Source organism: Zosterops lateralis (assembly GCF_965231275.1).
Source record: "Zosterops lateralis genome assembly, chromosome: 3".
Taxonomy (NCBI): domain Eukaryota; kingdom Metazoa; phylum Chordata; class Aves; order Passeriformes; family Zosteropidae; genus Zosterops; species Zosterops lateralis.
In genome coordinates, this window is record NC_139764.1 from 27,615,614 (window position 1) to 27,640,449 (window position 24,836).

A 24,836-nucleotide genomic window follows, 5' to 3' on the forward strand; every position below is an offset into this window, starting at 1 on the left:
CTTTGTATTTCAAGTGCTTGTCCCACTGACATGGCTTCCTGTAAAAGTCTCTGGTCTCTAGAGAACAGCTCACCCAATGGATCAGGTTTCCCAGGATTTGCAGAAAAGGCTTTCGGGATCAGCTGAGCTGTGCACACTTTCCTTTATTTTCTTTCATTTTTGATTGGTTCAGATGGTCCAAATATTTGCAGAACTCCATTAATTCCTAGTTGGGATGAAGTCATAAGTTCCACTTTCCACCAAGTCATGGAGCCTGTCCAAATTAGTGTCAAAGCCTATATAATACCTTGGCTATATTGCAGGCTTGTATAGTATCAAGATCCTGTTTCCACAGCAGTTACATAGTTGTTACTTCAGTGAAGAATGATATGGCCCCTTATAAAGTCCACGAGCTGACGCCTGTTTTCTAATGTAATATTTACACTATTCAAGGAGCTAAAAGAAGGCTTTGCTTTAATAGATTCCTTCAGCTAATGTTTTTCCTTATACAGATGGGTTATTGTTTCCAGCTTTTGATACCTATGCAGCTTTATATATTAAAACCTCCTTTTTTTTCTGTTGGTTGGGTTTTTTGCCCTTCTCTTTGCTCCTGGAGCAAGGGAAAGGTTTTGCCAGTATCTTCAAGTTGCCTTGCAGTTTTCTCTGAATATATTAAAAATAAAACACAGAACCCCCCAGCACCCTGTTGTTGCACCCCACACCACAGATTAAATTGCTTTTTATTTTCAACTCATCTTCCCCTTCTTGAGAGAAAGCCTGGTACAGCAATCTTTTAGCATGGACAGAACTCACATAATGTAGACAGTTAAATGTTTGTTGGTTTTCTTGGGGTTTTTTTCCCCAGTTGCTCTGATGTTACAGGTGTGTACATGACTCTCTGTTAAAAAAGTCACTCAGGAGATTGAGGTAAATAAGTCTAATGACTTCATGGGGCTGGATAAAAGTCTACATGCTCATCCTGAGTATGAATAGCTTTCTGGGACTTAATATTGAAATAGAAAGCCAGGTTTTAACTACATTGTCATTTATTCTAGCAAAGTAAAACACACATTGACAGCGATAAAATTCTGGTGTGAGCAGGGAGTGGGCAAGACCGCTGAGATTGAATGAACTCTTTTGCTCAATATGCTTCTAGACCAAAACAACTTCAGAAAGTGAGGATTGTTTAGTGGAATATCTGCTAAAACTTTTTTAACCTAAGCAATGTACATCTGTCTCGGCTTTAGTTCAGGAAAAAAATCTTACACTTTCTGTTCTGCTGAAGCATTTTTTTTTCCTAATTTCAATTCAAAAAATAAGACTTAAAGACAAAGAGTTCAAACTAATTTGTAATGAATGGAGAATGGTTGAAAGCAGGATATACCAAAGACTTTGCCTCATTGTCAAGCTAATCATATATATGGATATACTTTAGGGTATCAGAATCTTCCGATTGTGAGATTTCCAGTGGTTTGGGTTCAGGTAGGAAATTGTTCAGAATTCTGATTTTTTCTAGTGTATCTATCCTGATGGTTTTCAGTCTGCGTGTTTAACAAAGACGTCTAGAAATGTTAGTTTGTAGCATTCAAGCATTTATACTTATTTTTGCCCCCTGAAGAATCTTAAGGACAAAAGACATCGTAGCTTATTTTGGGATACAAAGGATGAGTTCAGGCATTCCTTAATTTGTGTGTCTTTATTTGGAATTCAGAATGGAGGCAGGAGAAATATAGAGAATACATGTATTGACTGCTCTGACACTGTTCTTGTCAGGTGTACTCTGCAAACTATTTTAATTTTCACTAGGGCTTTTATAATTTTCCGCAGAAAAAAGTTTTAGAAGGTCACATGAGCACTTGTTGCACTCCAGATGGGTGTCTCAGCTGGGTTCCATGCCAGAATGACCTTACTTCATACTTCTAGATTAGCTCCCTATTTCTGTTGTTCTCTTTGAGGATGATAAGAATATCATATAAAAATAATGCTGTATTTATCCATTGTATGTTTTAATTTATTTTCCCATTCTCAAGGTCATATATTGATTTTTGCAAGGGAGGTTAAGGTCTGCCAAGTGTGAAACTGTTGTCAGGATTGTGGCTGCCACTAGGTATTATTCTGCACAGAAAAGGGCAGCCAAAGGCAGTCTACCAGAAACACGTGGTGTGGCCATTCTAACTGGCTGTTGGTAAGGAGTTGCATATTTCTGTAATGCACTGTTTGACATAGATATGGGTCTGTCAGATTCCTGCTTATTGTGGTCAGGAAAGGCAAGTAAGTAAAATCAGCAGAACTTCTCAATTAATTTGAGAAACATCACCTTGTGCATCATTATTGATTGCACCATCTATTATCAAGGGATTGTATATGGTGTGTGCTTTTGTCGACATAGTTGGTATCTCTTACTGCTTTGCCAGCCTTTCATACTTTTTGTACAGTGATATTCATCTGTATGATGCTTTGTTTAATTCTTCTGCTCTTCTTAGATGTTCAGTTGGTGCAAGGGATTAATAAAGACTTAGGACCTGTACAGTGTGACCTGACACTGACCTGACATGGGTCTGCACTGCAGTCCTTCTCTAGATGAGGACAAAGCTGTATTATCAGTGTCATGAATGGAGATGCTTCTTTAGTTTACATGTTGAAAATCCTGTGGAAGAAAGAGATGGAATGATCCAAATCTTGGTCGTGACTTTGTTTTTAATTCAAAATATGAAGATTTTGAATTGTGCAGAATTGTTTTTGTGTGTTGGTATGTACCCTGGCAGGAAATTGTCAGGTAGCAAGGTGTTTTCTGAATGTGGCTCAACAGGAGGCACATAGAGATATTTCTCATCTCTAAACCAAATAATGGTGGAATAGCTGAGGTACTCTGATAGACCTACACTTTTTATTTTGTTATGTGCATTTCCAGGCTAGCTTTTCTAGTGTGAGTAGGTTTTCATGGGCAGACAGCATTGGCAAGATCCACACAGTCTTCATACACCTTTGGTCATCCTTAGGATGAGTCAAGTGGTTCAATCTCTTACCATATGCTAGGAATGTTAGTATTAGTTATTCGCAGTTTATGATGCGAGATGATGATCCTGGAAAGCAATCCTCATGTTACCAGTGACTCTTACACCTATGTAGAAATAAATATATTCATTAGAAGGAAATCTAATTTCTTTTGAGCAGTCAAGGAACAAAAAAGAATTGGTTCCTGAGTCAGGGTAGGTCTTCATTTAGAAGGTTGGTCGAGATTAGCCTACTGAAGATAATTTCAGGTGGATTATGTGGGAGGTAAGGAGATAAGGATTAATACTGCTCCTGCTCTAACTGAGGGGATACTTTGGTGGTCATTTGGATGTTCTGAGATTTTGCTTGACTTTACGGGATATCATAGGATTAGGACATGATAGAACAGAATATTTCAGTTGGAGGGATTGACAGCATTCACCTAGTACAACTGCCTGACCAGTTCAGGACTGATCATGGTTGTTAAGGACAATGTCCAAATGCCTCTTAAATACTCAACAGTCTTGGGGCATCAGCCACCTCTCTAGGGTGCATTTTTCCAGTGTCTTACCAACCTATTGGTAAAGCAATACTTCCTGATGTCCAGGCTGAACCTGTTTTGGTTTATCACATCAAAATGATGCAGTCTTTATCTTCTTTTCAGGTTCCTTTTTTTTTTTTTTTTTTTTCCCTGCATAGCAGATGTTAAACCCCTTTGTTGGTGAATTCCACCATCACCATAACAATAGAGAGACCAAATAATTTATAAGATCTGTCAGTATAAAGATACGAAATGTAAACCTGCTATCTGTAAATGGTCTATCCTTCTACTTGGAAACATAATATGTTTAAGGGACTGGGGTTTGCTGCTTAGATGCCAAAGATAACTGTATCTCCATCAAACTTTATTATTCTGTGTTCAGTAATCTAAGCTGAAAGGGATTCTTTTTATCTGACATACCATGGTGACAGTGATAACTTTACACTTTCAGAAATGTTTGTAATAAATGCCACACATCCATGTGCATTATACAAGAATATGGGGGAGATAAAACAATAAAGAGCAGGGCAATGAAGAATCCCAGGTGGTTCCTGAGTGGCTTTCATCCTGTAAAGTCATCTTGTGTAACCTTGCCTAACTTTCTGTTTCAGGAACAAGAAGATCCTAATAAGCTTGCTACCAGCTGGCCAGACTACTACATTGACCGCATCAATTCCATGGCAGCAGTAAGTTACCTCTCCTGCTAAACAGGGAAGATTTCCTACCACAGGGATGTGTTTCTCTAGCAAGAAGTCCTCAAAGGAGAATGTTAGCCCAAAGGCATAACTGATTTAAAATAGGGGTTACAAAAGAAGAGATGGGGATTAAGAAGAGCCCTGCTCTAGCAGAATAGTAGATAAGAAAGCTCTGAAAGCATTTCCATTTTTTGTTTCTACAATACTGAGTACTGAAGGTAACCAAATAGGAGTCTGAAATGAAAATCAAGGAAAATATTTGACGAATCAGAAAAGCAACTATTTAAAAACTAGAGGAAATTTTATTTCGTTGTATGGTTTCAAGTTGATTTGCAACCAGTCTACAAAATAATGCTTGGGTTCTTAGTTTAGTAGAAGAACTAAAGAAAAGATAGTTGTTTGCATAAGATAATATCCAGTAATATAAGGGCACATAAATAAAAAACATAAGGTTGTAACATCTTAGACATGAGATACAAGCCAAGAAGGTATTTGAGGAAAACCTTTTTTAATTGTCCTTGTTCAATAGCTGTATAGTGTGTCTCTTCCTCTGAAACATCCAGTAGAGCTGGTCACCTGCAGAATCAGAACATCTTCATATAGTGTCCACTGACTTCCTTTGATATGGTAGATTTTACGTTTTGAAATTTGACTCTTTTACTGAATTGATAGTCAAATTTTTCCTCCAGTTATTCTTGTGCAGTGTCTACTCAACTTTAGATGATGGTTGTGCAAAAATGATGATAGAATTATATCCCTAGCATCTTACGTAGTACACCTCGCTTTTTTACTTATGCTTTTATTTTAGGTTTAGGTTTTTCTGCACCTTTTGTATTGTGGTTATGAGCTATAAAATAATTTCATAAACCCAATGTCTTAATGGATGCTAAATGTGGCAATAATGATGTATTTCTCATGGTGAAATATGTCTTGCTGAGTAAAACAACCTAAAATTTACAAGCTATAATAACTCACTTAACAGGATAAAAGAAAAGCTGCTTTCTACTGAGAGTCATGAATAAACAAAACTATCACCTTCCTTCATGCCATATTTTCATGGGGCAAAGTAAGGGAATAGAAATAGTGTGGACTTATTTTTAGAAAAGACATTGAGCTTTAATGACTGGCATGACACTCTGCTTTGATTTCCTGACTGAACAAATTAACTCTACAAGGGCCATTAAGGAAAAAAAATTAGTATGAAACCTTGCAGTGTTACTGAGCCAAATACTTCTGGTAGGATTTGATCCAAGGCCTCTTGAATCTACTGAATTTTTCCATTGATTTCAGTGACTTTTGGGTTAGTCTTTAAATGATCTTGATGTAAACTTGGAGTGAATATGTATACACCACTGTTGTAAATCTGGAACAGCTCCATGGAATGAGACTACATTTTGGCCTATGTTTCTAATTTTAAACATGTTTTAAGAGCACCAATAAACACTGGCCCTGGTAATGTTTTTTGCATGCCTGAATGCCAATGCTTGAATGATTGATAACCTTTTATTTGGCTTCAAGACTTGTGATTCACTCTTATGCTTGAGGTGTTGAGAAGACACACTGGGGTTAAAACCCCAGCTTCTAATTTACCATTTGGTTGCTTCATTTTTCAGCAGGTAAAATTGAATTGACTTGATTTTGCAGAAATTGTATCAGTGGAAAACTGGAGTAATCCAGCTAAGAACCAGCTCCAACACACTTTAAAAGAAATGTTCTGTTCATTATTATTTAGACCTCTGAGATTTCTAACTTTCAAACAGTTATTTTTGGGTTCCATATAATTTCAGTTCTAAATTTAGTGGTGGGTTTTTTTGATTTTTTTTTAAACTTCATCCAAGTGGAGTTGACTTTGAAGCTGTGAAAGAAAAACATGTTTCATCTTGCTTCCTGACAATATCCAGAGTATTTCAGTTTGTGTCTCTTGGGCACTATTAGATATTGCAATATTTTAATTAGAAATATTGCAAGAAGTATTGGACTTGAAGTGGTAGTAATAATCACAGAAGTGTTAGTTTAAAATGCCTTAAATCCTGCTTTTAATGAAATTTTATCTTTGCATCTCCTGTGAATTCATCACATAACAATCTTTTTATATTTGTCTTTCACATCTTTTTTATGTCCTTTTGTTTAATTATGAAGTTCTTTATTCATATATATTAGCTTGGCAAATATGTTCCTCCTTCTCACTGATGGAGTGGGAATGGCACCTTTTTTGTACTGATACCATTAGGTATCTATCTGTGGATTTCAGCAGGCCAGGGCTCCTGTTCTCTAGGATCCCTTTCTCAGAAGCTCTGCTGCAGTGTTAACCGCTGTATCTGCCCTTCACAGATTATGTCTGAGAGCAATGTGGTGATTCCTGACATGTTTGACGTTCCCTACTTGTAACCTTAGACCACTATGTTAGGAAGCACTTTAGGTCACAGATTCCTGATCAAGTTCAAAAAAATCATGCATTTTATGCAAGGTTCTCTTACCACAATTGTTTCTGTTGCTATGACTTCTCAGATTTTTACATATTTTAAACCAAATTCTCACAAGGGAAAATGCTAAAACTGTATCTCCTTACTAGTGTGCAATTCACAAGCATGTGGAGGCACTGTCCAAGACTCCAGGTAGCCTGACTGGAAGGAACATTGGTACACTGTCTTCTGGTCCAGTCATTAAGACAAAGGGACAGCTGCTAATGATGTTTAATTTAGAAAGTGAAGCCTCCAAATTTGTCTAGTCCCCTGATCTCTACATGCTATAAATGATACTGGGGATGGGGACATGATGCATGCCCACAATAGAAGACTGTTTCCATTATCAATGTCATTGTCATCTGCTGATTCATCAAAACACAGAAGTTTCTTTTCTTAAAAATAGGGCAGCTGCCCAGTTAATATCACATGGAAAGAAATATCCCTGTGCTCCCCCTGCCCTCTTTGCCTAATGATGCTGCTTGGCAGCACAAATAAACACAGCTCACACTTTCCTGGAGAGAAGAAGGTCGGACAGCATTGTGTTGCTTTTATGATCTTGGCTGTGGATGCATTTTCACAGAGATTTTCAGGTGAGCAGTAGTTGAAAATCTAGCTCTTCTGGAGAGATGACTCAGTCGAGAGTGTGAGATGGGTAAAGATTAACAAATACAGCTGTAATCAGGCCCTTTTCCTTGATTCAAAAAACATTTGTTTAAGGCAGAGCAGCTTCACAGGAGATTAAAATATATATTTATATATCTTTCAGCAGAATTTAGCAGGTAGATGATAACTCTCTCCTCCAAGTTAGATGACATCTATGTTACTTTAAACTTACTTGCATAAAAGTTCAGGTTTTTTGTTTTTTTTTTCAATTACATCTATTCATAGTTTGATTTATAACTTCTTCAAATAAATTTATTATAAAAATAATATATTGTAATAGTTCAGCCTTAATGCAGTTAGAGATGTGGTGCCCCTTGAATTTCAACTGACTATAATGAGAAGTCAGAACAACCAGGTTGCTTTTTCGCTCTTCATTCTTTCTGTTTCTTACCTTTTTCATTTCACACGTGTGAGGCTATTAAGTAAAATTGAGTCTGTTACACAGTGTATTGTTGATGCTGGTTTATGCCCTTATTTTCTTTTTTTCTCTTTCTCCTTTCCCCACATGCTATCATCATGGTCTTTGTATTTTCCTTCCCAGTAGTTTCAGGGAATCATCAGCCATTAGGATAAGGTGTGGGAATAAATCTGTGCTTTAAAAAAACCTAAAATATTTCATTTTAAGTGGAGCCAAAATTTCAAAATAATTTCTTATACTATATGAAGTTTTACATATAAAATTCCACATGAATGATTGCTTTCACAAATCCTTGAATTTTTTTAACTGGCAAATCAAGTAAACAGATGCTGTACTTTCCGAGGTGATACCATTGATCTGGAAAACTTCAAATATACAAAATATGCTTATAAAAAGAGCCTTATATTTACGCTACCTTTTAGGCATCAGAAAAGGACCTGGCACTATTTTGCTTCCCCTTCCTAGTATTTTGGTTAACTGATGGTAACTATCTGCCTCCTGAGCCCAGCAGACATTAATCCTCGAGTGTAGTTTGTACTTCAGGAAAGCAATTCATCAGTCAGCCACGTGAATGAAATCCAACCTCAAATAATGACAGTTCCCTCCCCTCTGTCTCCCAGGGACAGTTACGTTTTTTATAACTCTTGCCGAGAAAGCCATTTCACAATGCAAACCCAGTCTGTCTTTAGTGAGGGCATGAGGATTTGAATTCCTGGCCATTCACAAGAGTGAGAAATGAAGGGCTCTTGGCTGCCTGCAGCTTTAGAAAAGGGGTTTTCCATAATCACCCTCTGTTGTAAAGGCAGGATTATTTGTATTTGTTTCATTTGGAAATGGGCCTTTTTCACTCTGAACGAAGTACTGTTGAGGACCTTCCTACCATCCATTTGCTTTCCCCCCACAATGGCTCAGAGGAGAAATTAAGCCATTGGAGGAATGGGAACTTTTCAAAGGAGCATTTACGGGCCAAAGGAAAGATGACCAGATGGGCTGTCACCCAAGAAAATACAAATCAAGCCCCAAATCACACCCGAGGACTTTGCCATCCATAATGCCTGTTCAGGATTTCTGTTTATTTTTCGAAGAGGGGGATCATATATGGCTTGGCTTAAGAATTTCAATTTATGTTTCTGGCTGTTGGGGGATGCTGGCAAAAGATAAAACATCATCAGCTCATTTTCCATCAGTAGCGCTCTGTCATTCCATTAGGGCAGGAAATAGCTTGCTCTGTTGCTGAGTGAATTTGACTTTAGCGTGGATCAGAGGGAGGACCCCTAGAGTCAAACACATCTCCCCGTGCCAGCTGTTCAGCATAAGACACAACGGCGTGCAGCCAAATGACCACCCTCAGCATCCCACGTGTGTTGGCATCACATGACTTGCAAAGGCAGGCACTGGGAGCCCTTCCAAGGGAAGTGAAGTGTTGGGCTGGTGGCGAGGATGGAGAAGGTTAAAGGAGGTTCCGGCAAGGGAAAGCTTTTCTTTGGTGCTTGTTAAACAGCAAAATAAAGGCTGAAATATTTTGTTGTAATGAGCCATAATTGTAGCTACTCAAATTCCACCACAGAGAGGTACAATATCAGATCCCTGATAGATGATACTAGTTTAATTGGGTTATTCATTTGAGATGGGGTTCAGAGCTGCTTTCCAGATACCACTGAGTGATATCCACAAGAAATCCTGCCAAAAAGAGAGTCATTTATCCTCTCATTTTACAGTTTAAGTGACTAAGAAGACATAGCTATAGGCTAAGAATTTCCAGCATTAAAGTCTTGACTTTTTCAAAAGGCACACATGGGACTTGTGAGCCTGAATGATATATGCAAAGGGCACTGAAGAGTCTTGCTTCACATGACAAGGTTGCAGTGGTGCTGAGTGTAGATCTGGAACCCTAATTTTCTGATATACCACTTTTTAAGGGCTTTATCTGACTTTGAGAACCATAATTTTTTGTGTATGTTCTACTCATTGTCTCTCACCTTAATTTACAGTCTCCCACAGCAACTTCAGTTCCAGTTCAGTGCAAGCTCTTATAATTGCAAGCTGCACGTGGGGGGAAAATTTAGGCTTCATGTGTTTCAGTTTACTTGCTAAAAAAAAAGAGACAGGGATTTTTATGATGCTCCAGCTTTTTGCAGTAAATGTTACTAGTTAGCAAGGGCAAAGCGTATAGGAAACACCAGTATCTTAAAACAGGTGATATACTTTGCATGGGGAAGAAAAGTCAAACTTGTATGCACAGAAAACGTAATTCAGGGTTCTTGCAGGCTTTCTATCTGCTGGAAGAAGATTTTATGCTTTGAAACCTGGCATATAAGTCTGGTTTGCTTTTTTGCCCCCCTCCACTCCAAATCCCTCCAGTCATGTCACTCTAATAAAAGATATTGCCTCTCCCTACAAACTTTGCCTCACATATCCATAGATCACCACAGCAGATTGCTGTTCCAAATTAGGTACAGTTTTCTGTGGGCATACTGGCAACTGTGATTTTTGGGGGGTAATCTGAGAACCCTAGGTTAGCCAGTGTGGCAAAGTGATATGCTGCTGCCAGTCCACATGAGCAGCCTCATCTGGATTCAGTTTTGTAGCTGAGGCACCGCTTTCCTAGTGAGAGGTCAGCAGGCACCTCTGCGTGTGTTGATGGGATAGTTGTTTTTCGTAACTCTTAGCCTGTCTCTTAGCTTCCACACAGCTCAGGCTTTTCTAATTGCCACCTTCTTTTGTGAACAGATGCAGACTCTGTATGCTTTCGATGAAGAAGAAACAGAAGTGAAAAATAAAATAGTTGAAGACTTGAAGACAGCTCTGCGGACTCAGCCCATGAGGTAATGTTGTTCGCCTTTCATCACAGTTCGCTGCCTCCCAATGGTCAGATGTGACACCGCCAAGAGTGGCAAGGACAGAAACCTCATTGTCTCACCTCACACAAGCCTCTCTGAGGTTTCAGACAATCTTCAGAGAGCCCTACAGTCCCTGGTCTGAGCCTGCCTTGTTGGGAGGCTAACTAATTTTACACTAATGCTGAAACATGTAGTTTCAGGAAAGTAAAAGACAAAGTCTACTGTGACAAATCTGTGGCAGATATTTGCAAGCACAGGTAATGACTATGAAGATCAGATTTTAGTCTTCACAGCCCCCTGCACATCCCTGTAATTTAATTCACTTTGGGCAAAGTCTCAGCCTCTACTCTGAACTTTGAATTTAAGCTTCCTCTTATCTTTAGTAATGTGAACTGTTTAGTACAAAGCAGCTAATCCATCTGACATCACCTGGTTTGGCATTCTTCCCATTCTATGTTGTAACTGTGGCATAGAGAAATGTAAAGAGACTTTATTGTGTACTGTCTTTGAAGGTAAGGTCATCTTTCTTTTTCTGGTAACAAGTTCTGAACAATAGCAAACTAACTAGTACAGAAACCTTTTCAATTAAACAGTTAGAAAAGCAGTGTGGAGAAACAATAACTTTAGATGATGTGATTTCAGGAAACAATCAAAAAATTCTGAATGTTTTTTATGTTGGTTATGTACTTTTCCACCCACACCATGCTGAAGTAATAATTTCAGCGAGCTTCAGTAATGTCTAACCAAATACAGTTATATTTTGGGGGGGTGAATCCTAACTCCCCCAAATCAAACAAATGAAATAAATAATTAGAAACAATCCAGAAAATCATCTCAAAGAATTTTCATTGCAGTTACTTTGACTTGAAATGAAGATATTTTTGGGACTTCTTGCAGAGCTAAGTGCTGATTGTGCTTCTCCCTTTCATAATCTTTAAAAAATTGACTGCATGCAGCTTCTCTGTTTTTTACCTCCTGTTTATTTCCTGTTGTGATGGGCTTTAAGAGAGCACAAAATCATATTCTGGTGCTCCTCAGGCTTTGGTAATTTTACATGTGGGTAGAGTGAGTGTTTTTAATATGGAAACAGAGAAGTTGTAGCCTATACTGAAACCCAAGTCAAGAGTGACTATTAGATGCTATCACTGTCCTAAAACAGAGAACACAGTAAAATGCAGCTGGACTCAATGTTAAAATGGAAGCTAAGGCAACTGTCAAGCGTCCAGCTCTCACCAGGCTTTTAAACCAAACGCCTGTGGTGTTGAGACTTGATACAGCACAACTGTTACATTAATGCAGAGCTGGTTTGATGTTTACTCTGTGAAGATGACAGCTTTCATTGAATGTAGCCACAGCAGCAAGGCCTTTTTGCTTTGTCCAGCTGAAACACTTTGGTGGCCACTATTGGTTGTTCTGCTCCCTCATTTTGAATAGACAGCCCAAACCCCTTGTTGAGTACAAGGCAGCAGAGAAGAAGAAAGAGCAACGAGCATTTGAGGAAATTCTTTTGCTCAATGCCTTTCAAGATTTTTCTTCTCCAACCTGTATTGCATCTGCTGGATCCCCTTGACAAGAGCCTGTTGCTTCATCTGTTTGTAATAACCCTGACAAGCACAAGCGTCACTACAACCAACTATGGGCTGCCCTATAAAGTCTTCTAAATCACTGGCGGTGGTTGTGGGGCTTTTTTTTTAAAAAAAGCCAGTTAAGCCAAGCCAAATTTTGAGTTAAGTCCTGTGTCTCAACTAATTTCCAGCGACTCAATTCGTTAGCTGCCAAATGGGCTGCGTGCCAGTCCCTGATCAACAAGCCAATTTCTTCTTGATGGAAAGGTTGCAGTAGAGAGGCCCTCAGCTCCATCAAATCCCTCTCATAAGCAGAATGATACCTAAGCCTTCAAAGTACTAGTCTTTCTGGTTTAATTTGGATATCCTATCCAAAAAAAATCCTATTTTTTTTGCCACTTCTGTTCATCAGGCCTCTGAAGAAAATAGAAACCTAAATTCACAAGGATGAACTGTCTGGACTCCCTTTGTTGATAGCAGGGTACACAGGGGCTCTGACAGCTTACCAATAGGCTCTGCTGCTTGAATTCTCTGATCCAGAGGAATCAAAAGAAGAAAAATACATGCATTTGGCTCTCTGCTTTATTTTACTGTAAACTGTGTCTCTCCTAGTAGATAATGCAGAGTAATTACTAGTCTCTGTCTCTATTCCAACTCACCAGTTCTAACAGTAAAAAGTAAGGCAGACCTATCCAAACTCAAGTTCCTCTTCTCATTGTAGAACATGGGATAGGAGTATCCCTGGGACAGTTTATGGTCCCCTTTGAGCAAGTGCACCTTGTCTGGTGTTTAGGAGCTACCCTAAAATAATAAAGCCAGGTTATGTCCTAACACAAGGGAACAATCCCAGCCACATAGAACAAAATGCTACATCTGCATCTTGTAAAGAAACGCATTAGCTCTCAGGTTTTTAAAAACGTAAGACTATAAACAATGGTGATGACAAACTGTTGGACAGAAGCAGTGAGAGAGGAGCTTTTCATTTTGTATTTTAGTGCCCCAAAATGGAGGTTCATAAGTGCAGCAAAAGCAAAAACTTAAAAGGGACTGGCAAAAAATTGCTTTTTGGAGCCCTTGACAAATACCTACTTTAGTCTGAATCATTGCTCATTCCCTTTACTGTCTGCATTTCTCCTTTTGTTTTATCCAGATTTGCCTCCTGCTATTTTTTGTTTGATTTAGCAATGTTGCATCCAGGTGCATACTGAAGAGGATCGTTTATGCAATTTAAGCAAAATCCATTATGCTGAATTTTTCAGCAGTTCAGTAGTTATCAGGATTATGTGTGCCCCCTGGTTCAAAAACTAATGCTGCAGGGAAGTGTAGCCTTGCCTGTTAACAGGGTGGGAACATCCTGCTCTCTGCACACCCACAGCATATGATCTTTCTGTCTTTCCTGGGCTGGATCAAGTCTTACAGGGAAGCTGTACCCCCAACATTTGGAATCCATCACTGGGTCAGTTCCTCTTAGGCCACCACATCTGTATTTGGATGAAAGGTTTATTATTAGAGTTAGCTAACTCATTCTGATCAGCACTCTCTAAAACTTGAAAGGCAAAAAGGTGCCCTGCATTTTAAAGTGTGCTAAACTGGTCAAGTGAGAGTCTGAGGTGAGGTTAGGCTTTAATTTGCTTGTTTAGCACCTATTAAAACACACTCTGCTTTATTTACATTTGAGTATTTGAATGTGTTAGCCAGAATGCATTGGCAAATATGTTTAACTTTACACCTTCCAGTCTAGAACAAGACCTTATTTTGCAGCACAGGGGTTGTGTAGGACAGGAGTTAGTTACACATGTGCTGTGTGCAAGAAGGTCCTTTGCTTGTGTAAGTTGACTTTGCTTTTGCACATACACACAGATATCAGCACAGAGGCAGACAGATGCACAAACACCAACAGTGTGAGGATTGTGGCACTCAGGCTGTCAGCTTAACTCCCACTTCTTTTCTCTACCCTCTACAGACATTTATTCACACACCTCCCCACACCAGGGAAATCCTCGTACTGAGAGTATCTGTTGGGCCAAAAACTGCTTTTACCATTTCTTTACCTCTCCCAGCATGGTTTCTGGCTTTTCTGAACAATAAGATACTAAATGTTTAGAAAAAGAAAGATGAAAATCATCATTTGATTCCTGCTTCTGCTTGCAGCTGAAATAGAAAGCTTTGCTTGCTGTTGAGTAACACAACTCACTGTTTGCTCTCTGGGCTAGGAATAGTACAGGAAAGTCCCAACATCGTTTTAAATTATGTCATTAATCAAGTTTTGTGACACACACCACTTTCCAGCACATGCCTTTTTTTTTTTTTTTTGGCATGACCTCATCCTAACAGTCCTAGAAAAATTGCACTGCCAGTGAAATTAGTGAGAGTTTGTACTTAACTGGGACAATGTGACTTTTGTGCATTTACCATGTTTTATTTTCACATGGTCATCAGAGCACACTAAAATACATGAAAATTGTAGAGCCTAGCTTGTCTTGTTATAAGATCTTGTGTTCTATCCAAAAGTGCATTTGGAGCACCCTTTGCTCTTCTGCTTCTTAGGATGTTTCCATCAGTATTGCTCCGTAACTTCAGAAACATATTCATCTTCAGTCTTCCCTCAGCCCTGGAAATTCAAAGAACAGGAAAAAAAAATGCCCCTTCCCCACCCCCCCAAAAGACAGAGGGAATAGATAAAGTACAGAATGGAACTTTGAAGGTAAGGAGGAAAAGGAGAATTTAAAGTAGCCCCTCCCTGGCAGAGACAAAGCAACTCCACTCTTTACATGTCCAGGGAATTGATCAGAATTCATTGGCGTCGTTGTTAAATAACATGCTGAGTTTGTGCTGCTTTTTCTTTTTTTTCCAAATAAATCCTTTGCAGCAACTCTCCTAGCTATGAATGCACTCGTTTCAGTCTTCTTTATCAAGCTAGCAGCTAAATGCACTACAGAAACTTAACTAAGTCTGAATCTTTCTGTATCGGTTTGAATAACAAACTGCTTTGGCTGACTTCCTGGTGCACAATGTCAATGCTGCTCTCAGGCCTGGAGAAAGAGGGGTTTTTGCTCCTCTTATTTTTTAGGGTAGACAAAGTGATACATCCAGAGAATGTGCAATCAGACCTATGTGAAATTTGGCAGATTGTCTTAGCAGGGTTCAGTTAAACCATGTTTTCAGTTTTGGTGTACATGTGTTCCTGTGTGTGCCCTTACTCTGATGTCACTTTGAAATTCAGATTTGAACAAACCCCAAACCTCAGACCAAAACCATTCAACCATTTGTTGAATACACCAGGCTTTTCCATATTTTTGGTCAAATTTCTGGCCCACATAAGCTGAAAGTTGGCAAATCTATCAGCATAGTGAGAGTAACTTTCAGGTAGAATCTGAAAATTCCTGTGTGGTGTGGAGTGTAACCACCAAAAAACCATACATGTGTTAAATCCATATTATCCAAAGAAAATATAAGTATGACTTGGGTTTCTCTTGCTGGTACAGGGATATGAACAGAGACCAGTGAAATCTGGTCTTTTGGTATGGTGCTTCCATTATTACTAATTATAAGTAATAGCATCTCATGGACAGAAAAAGAAAGATGGTACATAAAGGAAGAAGAGGGGCTGGGTGAAAAGCACAATGACACAGAATTTTGGTATTTTTAATTTGTTACACAGGTGGCAATTGTTAGCAACCTTTTAAATTGCTAGAAGTGACTTTCTATATTATGCTGTTCAAAGCGCGGCCGTGGACAAATCATTGCTGGTGTACATTTTTGTAGACTGAAAATTCAAGTGTGGTGCACATATTTTTGCATTCAGACATTCCGAAAAGTGTACCTACCTGAACAACATGGTAGAGGAGGCAGGAGGTAAACAGTGAGATCTAGGGAAAAATATTTGCAGCCCTTTCCATGTCTTTGAATCCCCATTTTTAATCCTGGGAACTTCAATCGAAACATTGCTAGAATGATTGGTTTGAACTGACTTACCTAATTCCATTCTTTTCTATTGATTTGACAATTGCATGGTCAAAATTGACCCATCTGGATTTTTAAATCCTGGTTTCCAAAAAAGCAGAGGAGCATTAGCATTTACAGAAGAACATGCCCCTTTTAAATAAAACATGCTCCTACACATATGTCATGGGGTTGGAGTGGGAAGGCAGTGTGGCTGACGGACAGAGTGGGAATGAGCCTTTGTCAGTGTGCCCAAATCCTGGAGGTGGAACCTTATAAGTATTGTTGGCTGAAAGTTAGAGCTAAGCCTAAAAATGGTTTTCAAGGTAATCTGAACTCATAACTAAAAGTGTGGTGAGACATCTGTGTCTTGGGTATGTCAGATGGAACAATTCGAAAGAATCCCTTCAGCCTTGAAAATGCAGCAGCTGTTGAGGTGAACCACAGCAGTGTTTGGTGTTAAGTGCAACAAAGGACACAGGGACCAAACAGAAGTGTAAGATGATAGCATATAATTACCCTGAAACTATGTAACACACCATTATTAGCTGGAATGTTTTCTCTCTTGGTTTGTTTGTTTTGTTTTTCTTAAACACCTGGGAATTGTTCTGTGAATTTAGGCTGAAAACTAGCCAGGTTTTAAAAGATTTGGAGTTGAACAATATAGTGTCTTTTGAATGAAGTGCATTTGGTCTGCTTTCCTTGTTTTTCTTACTTGTTTATTTTTTTTTTTCCTTTTCAGGTTTGTGACCAGGTTTATTGAATTAGATGGCCTGAGCTGTTTGCTGAACTTCCTGAAGAGCATGGACTATGAGACCTCGGAGAGCCGCATCCACACATCCGTTATAGGGTGTATCAAGGCACTGATGAACAACTCCCAGGGACGGGCTCATGTCCTGGCCCATCCAGAAAGTATCAACATCATATCCCAGAGCTTAAGGACTGAGAACATTAAGACCAAGATTGCTGTGCTGGAGATCCTAGGGGCTGTCTGCTTGGTACCAGATGGTCACAAAAAAGTCTTGCAAGCCATGCTTCACTACCAAGTCTATGCTGCAGAAAGGACAAGATTCCAGGTAAAAAGAGGATACTTTGACGGAAATACCCAGAATCAGGAGTCTCTGCCAGGAGTGATGTTTACAGTGCATATATTGCATACTTGCTAAGTAGTAAAAAGGTGATATTTATAATTTTGTTTTAGGAAGGGAAATTCCTTAAATAGATTATTTATCTATTTATATTTCTATTTCAGGACAGATTGCTTGTTATTAATGCTAGCTTAAAATTCTGTATACTTTGCCTGAAAATGGAGGTTTGCTGTGCTAAATGAAAGCTGATTATCTGCTCATACTCTAGCTTGATGGCATTGTTCTGTACTAGAAGCTGAAGCCACAGAATTCCAGGAGTCTCTGTTCTAATTTTAAATCCTTAATTTAGTAATAAAAAAATTGGGGATTAAATAATGCAGACAGTGAATTAAATTCTGTATCATGGAGGCACTTCACTTGCCACTTAGCAATCAAATTGTGAATTGTCATCACTTAGCAATTGTTGGCTCAAACAACTCCCATTCAGGCCATGGAAGGGAAATGCATTCTCAGAGACCTTGAAGAAGGTCGATGACAGGCTTTTATTGTGGAAACTACTGGCTGGTACTATAATGTTCCTCTTCCCAGTGCACTCAGCACCTTTACAAAGAGATAGTGAGAACCTGTTGCGATGTGGAAGCTGTGGCTTCTTAACTTTGGGATTATATCACCCATTTACTGTTCTTTCTTAGATGAAATGATTAGAGTGGTGTTGTGCCAACAGGCCCTGGATCCCAATGCCTGATAGTCATTATCTCCTACTTCCTTCTCAGCTAATGGAGTTTAGGCTACAATTTATTACTGTAAAAGTGAATGGGGAAACCGTCTGTGCTGATGGATAGTGGCTGCCAATGTTTGAGTTAGAACCAAATGCACTGTGGGATTCACTGATTGTGACTCAGACCTGGGACAGGGATGCAGGAGATCTTGATTTGGTATTAACCTGTATTTGGCATTGACAGGTTCATCCCTCTGTGTGCACTGCCTCATTTGCATTGCTTGTCTAATCAGACTTGATGCGTGTCTTTGATATCCTTCACAAATGGCCTCAGTTGCAAGCTCTTGAGGCTATTTCAATCGAGAAGTTCACAATTACACTAAACCTTGGAAGGTGAAGAGATTACAGCTACAGTCATAAGAATGTGTCACCATTCTTTAGTACAGGAGTAGGATAGGAATGAGCAGTGCAGATGCAGAAAGTAAACCATGTACATGAGCTATGATGTGGAGGTTATTGGGTACTGCCTAAGGAGGGGAAGGAAAAAGTTTAAAGTCTGCTAGTTCTCTCGTAATTAGCTGAAATAAAGAATTCTTCCTGATTTAATATGACATTCTTTTATACCTGGGAGACAGGTGGGGATAACTTGACCTGCTTAGCAAAAAGCAGTAACTCACAAGCCTAACTACACTTGTGGTCCTGTGTTAGCTTGCCCTTACTGGACCAGTTGACTCTGCTCAGTAAGCCCTTATGGGATAGATGCTGAGTTTACCCTAGGTGGGTGTTCTCTCTCTTTCTCTCTGTTTCTGTGTAGATTTAAAAGTTACTGAATAACTGAGGTAAGCCATTGTTGGATAATAAAATGTGGTAGCTTTTGGGGAATCTGGTGGAATGGTTTGTAGGTGCTCACCAGTCTATTACATTAATGAAAAGTACTCTGTATAAATGCTGCACTTGTCAAAATACTTTTCCATTCAGGGAAAAAAAGAAAGATAAATGGATACTGTCTCTTATTTCTCAAGTAAAAAATAAAACAAAACAAAACAAAACCAAAAAAACAAACGGAAGCCCCACCCAATTCCCAAAATGATTCAGCAGAAGGAATGTGTTCTTGTTTGCAATTACTAATACGTGTGTTTAGAGACTGAAATGGGATTTTCCGCTTCACTCAGCAATAGTTTGAGTTTAATTTTGAGGAGGAAAGTCTTCATCCAAAGACATTCCTCATCCATCTCGTTTTTCTTCTAAGAGAGTGGCCCAAAGAAACAAATGTGGTCATGGTCTTTCTTACATTTTAGAGGAAGTTTCTCTGATAGTCTGGCACATGAAATTAAGACTGTTCCATCTCTTTCCCTCCTGCACCTCTGTTCCAGAATAGTATTGCAGCTTATTGTCAAGAAAAACGTTCACTGTAACTTGATTGTGGGAAGCATTTTAAAAGAGGGATGCTAAAAATGCTTGTATTGTACCTTTCCTGTAAGCTTCAAAGATGTAGTGTACAATGAAATCCTTTTTTAATCTCCTTTTAATCTTAGTCCTGAATGTCATCTTTGTAACTCAGAGTTTGCAAGTATCCTTTAGGTGTCTGTTTGCAAGAGATCCTTTAGGTGTGAAACTGAAGCCTTTGGAGGCTATGTTTCCTGCAGGTTGAGCATTTAGCAGCATCTTTTGGTGTATTGAAGGGTTCAAAAATGTGGAGCTTGCAGCAAACTTTATACTTTGCAGCTTGACTTTGACTAGCCACACCTAAACACTGTTATGTTGAAAACTATCCACCACAAGTGGGGAATCTGGCAGAACCTACAAACAAGAATTCTTTCTGTGAAAGTAATAAAACTGTGAACTAAACTGTAAGAACAGGAGAAACTATTCAGAGTAGAAATTTATTCCTTTGCCTCTATGGTCCATCATTGCAGACTGATTCTAACTGGTGGGGGAAAGGAAAGCTGGGAACTGTAAAAGCACAGCTCATCTTTCTCTATATCTAGCTCTGCAAGACAATGGCCAAATTAGAGACACATAAGAGGAAAATAATCTCAAACTTTGGAAATCAACTCAGTTCTTGTGAATAAATGTGCAGAGCTTTCTGGAAATTGTACTGAGCTCCCTTTCATTGAAATGTCTAACAAATAACTTATAGGTGATGCTGATCTCTGACAATATCAGTGCCAGTGTTGCTTTTCCTTAAGTTGCCTTCCTTACAACAGTGGTTGAAAATATTTGTCATCCCATTCAGCCATCCTGCTGTCAATTTATTCCTCATCATCTATGAAAGCTGGCACTTTGTATACTATCTGTTTGGATTTATTTTCAGCTCTTACAGGTAGCAGTAAGCCAAGATGTCCCATTCTCCCTTGTGTCATTTGTGGTGACCAGCACTATGTCCACCGGGGAATCAGGAGGTTAATGTAATTAACACTAATAAAGATCTACTTTTACCCAAAACAATTTTTTTTTCCTTTTTGAAAAGGAATATCATTGTGATGCATAATTATTTGGGATACATGGTTCTGTCTCCATTGCTATTTGTAAGAAGGAAGAGAGAGGTTCAGAATGATTTACTGACAACTATCTAAAACCTGAGTTCCTGAATAACTTGCTGCTGACAACTTTAGATTGAAACAGTGATTATTTCCAGTTTGCACAGGTGTGGTGGAGTGTAGAGATCATGTATTTAACACAGCAACATAAAACATGGCACATTTTGTTGAATGTAAGAAGTTATTGCTAGTCAATGTTCTAAACTCAACTCCTGCTACCTGGCACAGATGCCAAAAGTTGTCGGAAGACTCAGCAACTGGTGAATTAGTGAAGAAGGAAAGCTGTGATTTAAGATATGGTTCCTACTAAACTTAGATTAAGTCTGTCCTGCAACAGCTCCTATTACTTGAATAGAAAACTTACAGTTTTATACTACTGTATCTTAAGTCAAAATTCAAATGACAGTGAAATTCCAAGCATTATAAATGCTTTTAGTCTCAATAAGCTTTACTAAATTGCACCAAGTAATACCAACTGAATACTATTAATCAAACAGTGCTGAAATTCTTCAAAAAGGATGTCTTGGCTTCTTGATGTGTTCTTTCTTATTTTTTTAAAAATTAAGTTAATGGAAAATATAACTAGAACTTATATGAATATGAAGGACTATTTCCTTAGCAAAAATTTCAGATTTTACTCTGAATTGAAACTGACGTAAAATATTATTTCTTTCTAAATTGCCAGCATTTCATCTACTGACTACAATTGTCAGTCCCTACCTTCGGTCAGGATTCACTTTAAAGCCCTGGGGAGATTCTCCTGAACTTACTCTTTTTTTGTTGAGATTCCAGTCTTCACTCTTGCCTTTTTGGGCTGCAGCTTCACTCTGTGTCTTTGATTTTCAATGTGTTAATAGGTCTATGAGGATCATCCTTGTCTTGGCACTTGCAACAAGATTCTATACTATGTTTGCGTCTCAATTTATATATTCACTATTCCTATTTTCTCACATTTGCCACATCTTCTTGCCTGAGCTTTTCCCTTTGCTTGCTTTAATTATTGACCCTTCTTTTATAATTCCCTTCTGCCTGGAATGATTCTGACTTTAATGTCCAACAGGGCAGTCTGTAATTCATCTTAAAATATTCCTTGAAAATTGTCCTCTTCAGAGCAATACTCTTTCTGTACTGAAATACCACAGTAGTATTAGGGCATGCCTTCATTCTCCTTCATGAGGCAATCTGGAAAACTCTGTCTTCATCCAGTTGTTTGAAACACGCTACTTTGTCTACAAATCCTACTCTGCCCCTTAAAGAACAGAGATGAAAGAAAACACTTGAAATCAAAACAGTAAATCCCCAGAGCAGAATTGTAGAATTAGGAAGATGAGTCCTTGTTGTCCTTGCTGGGACTTTTTTTCCATATCTTCAGTGTAATCCTGTCACTGGCTCACTGTGTGATCATAAAAACGTTACTTTGTCTTTTTATCTTTTTCTTGTGAAGATGGAGTTTTATAAAATGCTATGAAAACTGAGAAGCAAGAGTCTCTGATTTTAAAGTCATTTATGTCTGAATAATCCTATTTATTACTGGTTTCCCTTGTGAAAAGGGCACAGTCTTTCTCTCCCCTAAGCTGTTGCTTTCTGTATGTTGTTATCCTTGCTGCTTCCCCTCCTTTTCTCAGTGTCATGACATTGTAGCACACTATACTTTTTAATATTTTGAGACAAAACTAGCATTGCAAAGTCATAATGCTCTATTGGCCCAAAAAGTTTATTAGGATGCTCTTGCAGAATAGCTTGCTATTTAAAGCATTCATCTAGCTGTGGATCCCTATGGGGAGAAAGAATTTTCCTTTCAGTCTTGAGAGAACCTAGGTGTTAGATACTGTCTGAAAGAAGCTGATTTCACTTGCCAATGGAAATATTGACTGTGCTGCTTTAGACAGAAGACAACTATTTTCCTCCTTAATGCTGTTAGAAATTCTGAATCTTGAGGTGAATGAATAAAGAAAGTTTGATGTTGTCAGTTGAAAAGGTGGAGGCCAGGAGCATTCCTTCCAGAGCCCCCTTGCCTGGTTTGTATTAAACACTGTCAGTACAGACCATAATTTGTAAGGAGAAATCTGATCAATTTGGAATCGTAGTAAAGGGTCTAACAAGGAACAAATTAAAAGGCTGTTTTCACCCTTCATTTCCTTCTTCCCTTTAGGGCTCAACCAAAGCCTTTTGAGGTTTGCTGCAGACTGAATGAAACCCTACTGGTTGTCAGTGATGAGGAATAATGGGATTAAGTGAGGAAAGTTTTGCATAAATAGTAGGAAAAACCTTTATAACCATAAGATCAATTGGGCCACAAGAAGTGGCTGCCAAGAGGTGTGGTGAAATCTTTTTCACAGGAAATGTTGGAGTGAAGATTTGAACCTCAGCCATTTGCAAAGAGTTGGAGATACTGGAGTTTGGCCACAGTATGTGGGTGTAGACTCTGATGCTTAGGAATTGCTTGAATTTACAGTGTTTCCTTCTCAAGCTGAACAGTTACATGTGTAGTGTAATGTGCTGCTCTTCAATTGGATTAGCAACACAGACTTTTGGGTTTTCTTGCCCTGAATTTGGTTTGCCTCCCATTGCATTCTGCTCCTAGTTCAGTGTTCTGAAATGGGGGATAGAAAACTTCCATTAGCATTCTTCAGCCTGTCTGGATGCTGTATCTGATATGCTGTTTCATAGATTCTAGCATGTTCCTAAAAGTCTGTGAGAAAATATGAAAGGAATGAAGGCTCTGAAGAAAACCAGCAAAACCATCCTTGGTTTTGCTGCTTCTGTAGTGATGGCTAATTCAGTTATTCCAAGAAGGCACATGTGTTTTGGATTTCAGTGTCAAATCTGGCAGTAACAGAATAAAATTCTCTCATTTATTTCACTTCTGCTTGTTTTTTAAGTTGAACAGTTGGTTTTGTTGGTGAATTTAAAAAGTTCTCAGATAGTTTCCAATTGTCACTGTTAGGGATAGGATGCTGTATTGAGCTGACCACCAGTCTGGCTCAGTAGAGCATTTCATGTTCTTTTATGTAAGAGTCGTTCCCACTTCTAGCAAAATATTATATAGTCATAACACAGTTACTGGGGTGTTGGATGAGATTGAAGCTCAAATGCCTGGAGTAGGGAAATTTGAAAATTCCAGATGGAAAACTTAGAAGCAGCAAGAGAGAGGAGTTTATGAAATCGAGTTTGTTTGATAATGAACATACTATGCTCAGATGTAGAAACAGCTGTCACTAGCAGTGTATGATAGGTCAAAATATTTTTGCACAAAAACAAGCATGAAGCAGGAGGTTGTTGTTTCCCCTGAAGAATACACAGAAGGATATTCCTCATGTTTCTTGAGACATATCTCTGTGGCTTTCTGCAGGAAAAAAGATAGACCTATGGTGACTAGCAGAGGAAAGATTTTGCTATGAATGAACACTTCCAGTAACCAGGGACAAAAGACTGACTAGAGGAAAATGAACTTCCTTATTCAGCATCATAGCTTCAAAATATTATTTAGATGGTCTGCTGAGCCAAACACTAAAAAGTTATTTTTGTCTTCGTTATCCCTTTATGGTCAAAACTTCTTGGGGAGACTAAAAAGAATTCTCTCTTTTTTAGTGCAACAGCAAAACAAATATATGAGTGTGAGGCAATTATTATTAATGCTGGAGTGAGACTCAAGTGCAATTCGTTACTCTTTCAGTAAGGAAAATCATCCTTGGAATTATGAACTGATCAGAGAAGATCCTGAAGAGAATGTTAATGGGGTTCAGCGCAAAGCTAAAAGTAGAGTTGCTTTCATGGCTAATCAGGTTCTGCATATAACCTCTTTGGTAAATATTCAAGTGGAATTAATCCTAAATAAGGCAAATGTCACCGATGTTATTTGTCTAGTCTTTTTCTCGTTTGTCTCCTGATGTTCACAAGATCACAGTAAAATATCAATATGTATGCAGAAATTAGACCAAAAGCATTCCTGTCCTGAACACCCCCTGTGGTTGGTTGACAGGAGGATGTGCAACCTCCTGGAGAGAACTTCCACCAGCCTTTTGATAAACAGAGCTTATAAGAAAAAAGGAGGAAGGTGTTTTAGCAGGGTCTGTGGTGACAGGACAAGGGCTAAAGGGTTTAAACTGTAAGTGATTAGACATAAAATGGGTAAAAAGAAGAGGTTTTTTTATGATGATGGTGGAAAGGCACTGGAACAGGTTGGCCAGAGAAGTTGCACATTCCTCATCCCTTGAAGTGTTCAAGGCCAGGCTGGATGGATCTTTGAGGAGCCTGGTCTGGCAGAAAGATGTTCCTGCCCCCCAGGGGGGTCAGAACTAGCTGATCTTTAAAGGTCATTTTTAACCCAAACCATTCCATGAGTCTGAAACATGGAAATTGGAGCTTAACTACACTTCCAGTGGAGA

The 24,836-nt window shown here is 38.7% G+C and overlaps 1 protein-coding gene across 2 annotated transcripts in view; it reads left to right on the top strand.

Annotated features, from left to right (window-relative positions):
- The window catches only part of DAAM2 (dishevelled associated activator of morphogenesis 2), a 175,436-nt gene that overhangs the window by 93,924 nt on the left and 56,676 nt on the right, over window positions 1-24,836 (top strand). For both annotated transcript variants that reach the window (XM_083856555.1, XM_083856554.1), the window contains exons 4-6: window positions 4,126-4,200; window positions 10,486-10,580; window positions 16,845-17,178. In XM_083856555.1, the coding sequence (XP_083712681.1) occupies window positions 4,126-4,200; window positions 10,486-10,580; window positions 16,845-17,178 (504 nt within the window). The remainder of the gene's footprint in view (window positions 1-4,125; window positions 4,201-10,485; window positions 10,581-16,844; window positions 17,179-24,836) is intronic.